The 7,397-nt window shown below is 34.7% G+C and overlaps 1 protein-coding gene across 1 annotated transcript; it reads left to right on the forward strand.

Moving 5' to 3' along the window:
* The first annotated feature begins 2,404 nt into the window (after positions 1–2,404).
* Positions 2,405–3,358, forward strand: LOC133315670 (uncharacterized serine-rich protein C215.13). Its single transcript, XM_061517337.1, has one exon. It carries the CDS (start codon positions 2,405–2,407, stop codon positions 3,356–3,358), a length of 954 nt encoding a protein of 317 aa, XP_061373321.1.
* Positions 3,359–7,397: the final 4,039 nt, after the last annotated feature.

Consider the following 7,397-nt stretch of genomic DNA (forward strand, 5'->3'; position numbering starts at 1 on the left):
AACAAATGTTTTAAATGAATGAGTGTATTTTTTCTTAGGCATTTTCGGAGAGCATTTTAGTAGTAATTCAATGCTTCAAATTCAGCAAATCTCCCAGGAAGTCAAGTCATTCTCCAATGAGGGAGCTGGTGGTGTTGCTCCCCGCCTGTATGATTGATTTTCCTTTGTCAATTTCTTGTATGTATTTATTCAGATTTCTTTTGGGAACTCATTTCCATCCTAATATACGCAATTTTTCTTTTAATTTTATTTATCATAATTCCCAGCACGCACCCTCTTCCGTTTTTTTTTAAACAAATTAGAATATGTTGCGGACTCAAGAAAAGAAATAATGCTAAGCTATTTCCTATAAATAAGGTGTTGGAGTTTTAATGAAGTAAAACAGCACTAGCTAGCAATATGGAAAAACTCGGGAGAGTGACCATTTTGTCACGTTTGGACAAAAAATTTACCAGACTATCACGCCAACAGTAAATTTTGCCAAAATGCCACGCGGCATAATTCGCTACACAGTGTAGCGAATTATGTATGCAAGTAATTCGCTACACAGTGTAGCGAAATATGCTACGTCAGAGACAAAAATGCCACATGTCAAATTTTGCAAAATTCGCTACCCTATGTAGCGAATTTTGCAAAATTTGACATGTGGCATTTTTGGTTCTGTGCGTTCTGACGTGGCATATTTCGCTACACTGTGTAGCGAATTACTTGCATACATAATTCGCTACACCGCGTGGCATTTTGACAAAATTTACTGTTGACGTGGCAGTCTGGTAAATTTTTTGTCCAAACGTGACACTTTGGTTACTGTTCCGAAAAACTCTATGCATTTATATAATTTTTTCCTTTTTTATTATCCCTCCCAACAACGCGTGAAACTGGGAGAGATGGTTCTCAAGGATAAAGGACTAAACTCATGATCTTTATCTTTCATCCAACAACTATATTATGAATAATTTTATATTCTCTTAATCAATAATTTAATAATATTTTTACACATTTAAAAAAAATATTAAATATTTTTTAAACTTTCAAGCTGCTAAATATATCTTTTCTTTAGTTTAATATTTTTTAAATACTTGAATATATCAAGTTGCTTTATTAAGAGGATAGAAATTACGTTTTGTCGACTAATATACGTGCAGCTTACTAAGTTTTTCAGTGAAACTCTTCTAAATTTGTTTTTTTTTTTTTTAAAAAGAAAAGAAAATGAATTTGGGTTATAAATATCTGGGCAAAAAAATTTAAATATTGTTTTTTAATAAATAATTATATAAATATAATCGTTTGAAACTATTTACAGAGATATAGCATTCAAACACGCCCCACAGGAACGTAACTGGTTGGAGAGAGACACTCTTCATTTTGGCGTGACCGAAGAGAAAGACACTCTCATTCTCATATTCATTGCATGCTATTAATGAGAATGACGACATATTTGCAACTAACCTAACCTTATCATAACTTACCATAATCATAAGGATCTTTATTATTAATGTTTCTAATCATATGAGTGGTTTTCTATTTATTAATTTGGATTTAAATGTTCTTTTGGTTAGCATTGTTATAAATTCAAATTTTTTTTGTCACATACAAAATATGCCAAATGAGGTGTCATTACGTAGATCTTGAAAAGTTATGTGGAATAAAACAAAAAATTACTTAATTCGGATACCCGAGTCAAAAGTTATGGACTTCCAAAATTTTACGATCAAACTGTTAACTTTTGTGTCACGTGGCAGTACTTGGTGAAACACGCTCTAATAGGAAGTGTCTCTCTCCTCGGTCACGCCGAAATGGAAAATGTCTCTCTCCAACCGGTCTCGCCTCTGTGGGGCGTGTTTGACTGCTATACTTACCTAAATAGTTTCAAAACGATTACATTTGTGTAATTATTTATTAAAAAAAGTAATATTTAAATTTTTTTTCCTAAATATCTCTCCACATGAACAAAAATGAATGAAAATCAGATCAATCTTTGCTGGGTCGGATCTGTAATTGATCCAGAATCAACGGTGGTGGTTGGTGGATTCGGTTGGCCCAAAACGTGATGGCATTGCATTTGCACACAAAGGCCCTACCTAGACACTAAAAAACTCAAAAAGCAACGAAGGAGTCATGATAGCAGCCACCACAATCTTCCTATAGAACCGTTATACAACGGAACACATCCCCGGTAACCAAATTCAAATAAACATACTCTCTGAAAAGCTAAAGAGAAAAATCACCAAAAAGCAAAAGAAATTCCCCTACTTTCCCTTCCTTTTTTTTCAAATGCAACTTCCAATGCTCTAATATATTAAACTTAACTATAGTCCTTCTTCTTCCTCATTCCCACACACACACACACACACACACACACATTCCCTTTGTTTTCATAATTCTTATCCCCAAATCAATCAAAATGGGTTGCTGCATTAGCAAATGCAGACCCGAAAAACATACCCTAGAAGATCAATTCAACCATGTCCAAGACAAGCTTGTCATCTCTCAAACTCAACCAACACCAATCCTTTATTCTTCAAAAAAAATCTTACCTTCTCCTTCATCTCCGACCTCTTCCACTTCTTCCATTTCATCCTTCACATGCACCACTTCCAACACTATATGTTCAGCCTCGTCCTTATCAACTGCTTCATCATCTTTGAGCTCAAAGGACAGATCATTCTCTAATGATTTCCTATGGTCATGTTATAAGGAGAACCCACATATCACTCGCATGAACTCAATCAGAGAAGCCACTCTTTCCTCGATGCCCACTAAACCTAAAGCTCAATCAATGAAGATAACAAACCCTTCACCTATTAAACCCATCTTGGCACCAATATTGAAGCAATCTCCATCACAAAAGGTTGTTGGGTCGTTTTCCATGCCACAGAAGAGGGTTCGATCAAACTCACCGACGAATCTAACAAGACAGAAGAGTTTCCGAAAGGAGCCAGAGAGGAATATCAGTGTTAATTCTGCTTCGAACATGCTGAGCAGAACAACACTAGGGTCACCTTCTCCGAGCAGGAGATTCAATAATGGAGACAAATGTGGAAGTGCTTTGGGTAACACGTTTGCAGATAATAGTGTTTCTAAGCGAATGATTAGTGCTCCGAAGGTTAGTGCAACTCATTCTCATTGTGTTTCGTCTTATCTAAGGAAAGAGAGTGTTAAAGCAGCTAGTCCAAACAATAGTTCACGAAGGGTTCATTCTGGTTTGAGGCATAGAGAGACTCGCACTCTCAGAGTTGGTTCTAAAATTGATGAAACCGTGGTTAACGATGTGCTGTATAACCATGATATGGACTCAACTATGATGGAGGATATTAACAATCCGCTTATCTCCTTGGACTGTTTCATCTTTTTGTAGAAAACAGTGTGTCCTATAGATTGATATATTTTGGTGTTCATAGAAAGTTCCAAACCAAATTTCTGTTTTTGCTTGTTTGTTTGTTTGTTTGTTGTTTTTCCTTTTTAGCTGGGGACCTTTTAGTGATAAGATTAAATACACTCAGTGTGTGTTTGATTCTTGATTGGTTTGAATTTGTTGTGTTTTAGTATAATGGGAAAAATTCTTATATAAAGTAAGAATATTATATCCAATTATTGACATTTATTATTTAATATTTTAAATCAATGTAATATATGATTATATTGTCTACTTAATTATTACAATTTTAATGATCTAGATGCAGTAGTACGAGACATAAAGGAGAATTTCTTATTAGAAAGACATCAAAATAAATGGGCAGTGTCTAAGAAAAAATAAATAGTAAGCAATTAGGATTTCCCAAATTACGAGCCTGACAAGTTCACCCCAAGCGCTACTCTAAGAAACATAGTAGTAGAGAAGATATGAATACAAAACTATTACTCAAATCACAAATGGTGTTCGCTTTTTTGTTTATATTGTTTTAATGATTTGTTTACTTCATTTTTTTTCACAATATATGTTTGAATTAATTAAGAAAGAATAATGTAAAAAGTCATTAATAAACAATGATGTGCAAAGAGATATATAAGAATAGTTGTGAGAATATTGAAAATGAGTTATTCATTGGTAAAGGAGACTTATACGCCTACCAAAAAAAGAAGAAGGAGGAGACTTATACATTGTCTTTACCAATTAAATTGTAGATAGAATCAGTATTCTTATTCCGAAAGTAATTAGTTTGTGGTAATTGCAATATTTTGATTCAGTGTAACTTAATCTAGCTATAAGCGTGAAGGAATAGTAATGTCATTCATTTGAGTTGTTAAGCATCTAGGCCCAACAATACAAAACTAAGGCCATTGAAAGGTATATAATCAGTTTGAGATTGGTCATTGGGCTGAGAGAGCCCAAGTTGTTGTGCGTTGCTTTTCATGTTGTTTTTTTCCTAGTTGCCGTCTCCAATAAAATATATAGTTACAACATGATAAAAGTATACGCATGCTTTGCAAAATGTATATCGGATTTTGAGGATACATAATTTGGTTTAGAGTGACAATTCATATATGAAATCCAGAAAACTTTTGAATTTGAGTACAAGATACCTAAATATAATTGTGACTCTTAGAAAAATTAAAACGTCCTACACTAAGCGTCAATGGACCAAAAGACAACCTCAAGGATTCAGCTAATTAATATATCAACGCAAAACAGTGACGGATCCCGAATTGGTAAAGTCATAGACCGTGTAAATGACAATTCAATAGTTATCCGGGATTCGATAAAGCGAAAGGGCAAGACGTAAGAAATTACTCAAACGCAAAGTTTGTTATTATAGAGGGGACACCATTTTTGATGTGGTCGTGAAACTAAAATATTTAGCATCAAATTTTAATTTTTAATTTTATGACTCTAATAGTTATAATTTATTGGATCATATTTATTAATTAATTATTATTAAATTGACTAAAATCAATAATTAAAATTTGGTGTGAAATGATTCTATTCCTATTATAGATGAGGAGTAAATTATAATAATATTGTACACCTGTCCGAAAAATATTTTCACAAATGAGAGAGTGACTTCGTGAAGTGAAGGATTATAAAGGCCTGCTCGTAATAATCGGTCATGAATCAGGGCTATCCTTCCCAAACCAATTATATTACTATAAGAAAAAATCTTATTAGTGTCGTAAATTTCGTCACTACATATGAAATTTGTGACGAAATTTGATTATTTGTGTCAAAAATTGTAATTTGTGACGAAAATTTTTGTCACAAATAAACTTTTTTCTTGTATGCACTTTAAACGTTTTTTTGTGTGTGGATAATAATTGCACTTTAAACGTTCGTTTGCTATGAGAAGCATACTAATTAATTTGTAAACATTTCATTTAAGTGATGCAAGGAAGGTGAGTTACGTCTCTTAAGAAGAAAAATAACGTGTTTTAATGTTTAGATAAATCATGTGAGGGAAGGTTATCATTTTGTTCCTATATTAAAGGAAAGTTGAGATTTTGAAATGGACTATGCTCATCCATTATATCACAACTTTATAAATTCTCCAACTCATTATTGTGTATAAAAATCCATAAAAAAATAATTTATAAATTGTTTTAGCAATGTTCGTCCATGACACAACCATTAGTTTGGGTATTTACGGATAATATTAAAGCGCATGATTGATCTAGGATTTAGAGAAGTCGCAACTTTCAAATTAATTTTTATTTAACCAAAAAATAATCAAATAAATTAAGTTTCACTCTCTTAATTAGGAAACAAAAAGTCATACAATTGAAATTACAAAATTATCACTACAAAAATAAAAAATAATTAAAAACTCCATCGAAATAACTCTAAAAGCGAAAAAAAACACTAGTGCCGTGAGCCTCACCCAAGAACAAATTTGAGATCATTCTGAAATGATCACCCCTGACGCATCAACAGAAATCACGCTCATTACATGACAAAACGTTGCCATTACATATTTCCTAATTCCTATTCATCCGTAGAACAATATCTTTTTTATTTTTTTGGTAACTACATGGGGCATAGCCCCACAAGACAGCAAAAAGAAACTAACAGCAAACTAAGAAAACAGTAAAAACAGAACAGAAAAGGCACCACTGATAGCCATAACAGGTCAGCAGCAGTGACTAGAACTCAGCTGGGACTTGTCCAGGATCAAGAAGGTCCGCAGCAAGAAGGTTGAGCAGCTCACTTTGAGGGGAAGGGATGGTGACAAGGCCAAAGGAATCATCTAAGGCTTTTTTTGCAATCCAATCCGCACAAGTATTGCAGCTCCTTGGAACATGTTTCAAAGAGACAGCCCAGTCTCTAATAAGAACAGCTCGAATCCTAGCCACCAGAGTTGGCTTTCGAGTTTCATTACCTGACTTGGTAAGATAGCATAAAGCTTGAATAGAATCTGACTCCAAAGTAATGCTCTTCCAACCATAACTCCAAGCAAACTCCAATCCATGAAAGATAGACCGAAGTTCAGCTTGTAAGGGGGAACATGAACCAATAAAAGCAGAAAACCCACTAATCCAAATTCCATTCCAATCTCTTAAAAGACCTACGCAAGCCGCTCTATCCACTGTTGCTGCTCCATCCACATTCAATTTGAGAATATCTGATCAGGGACAATCCATCTAGCAGGGGAAGGGTGCACAATAATTTTGGGATCATGCTGCAGCTTTCGATCTCTTCTACAGCTGCTATTTTCCTCAACTAACGCAACAAGAACACAAGCTGGACCAGCTGGACGTTTTGCTGTTATATCGTGGAGCTCTTTATTTCTCCAAGACCACGCAAAGTTGCAGGCAGTAAAGAAGAAGTCCCTCTAGTCTTTATCACTTTTAATCCCCTGATTCAAGTTAAATTGAATCCACTCTTTGAAGGAACTAGAGTTGAAGAAACCAATTGGCAACGGTTGGAAGAGGGGTGATAACCAAACATGTTTTGCTTTAGGACAATCCCTAAAAGAATGAAGGCTTGTCTCCACTAAATTTGGACACGAAGGGCAGTTATTTGAAGAACCACTCCATCTGCTAATGTATTCTTTGGTTAGCATCCTCTCATGAAGCATCTTCCATATGAGAATTTTGTTCCTCTCTTTTCCTTTCCAGCTCCAAACTCTATCCCAATTGTCATGGCTGTAATTATTGGCATTGCTAATCAGGTTCCTGTACGCAGATTTCCCAATGGATTAGCCTGGTGACACATTTGTCCAGCAAAGATAATCCTCTCCTGCTTCCTCACTCGGACAAGGGATGGCCAGGATCTGATTCACTATACTCCTATCAAAGTGATGCATAAGGAATTGAATATTCCACCCTACACCTGACAGAAAGGAACTATGATTTCACTTGAAAGCAACATCCTCATCTGTAAGGGAAACATATGCAAGGGACAGTAGATCAGTATTGGAACCAATCCAATTATTTTTCCAGAAATTAACTTTCTTGCCATTTCC

The sequence above is a fragment of the Gastrolobium bilobum genome, unplaced genomic scaffold (genome assembly GCF_033153095.1).
Source record: "Gastrolobium bilobum isolate Gb01-03AN ecotype WA unplaced genomic scaffold, APGP_CSIRO_Gbil_v1 utg3766, whole genome shotgun sequence".
Taxonomy (NCBI): Eukaryota; Viridiplantae; Streptophyta; class Magnoliopsida; order Fabales; family Fabaceae; genus Gastrolobium; species Gastrolobium bilobum.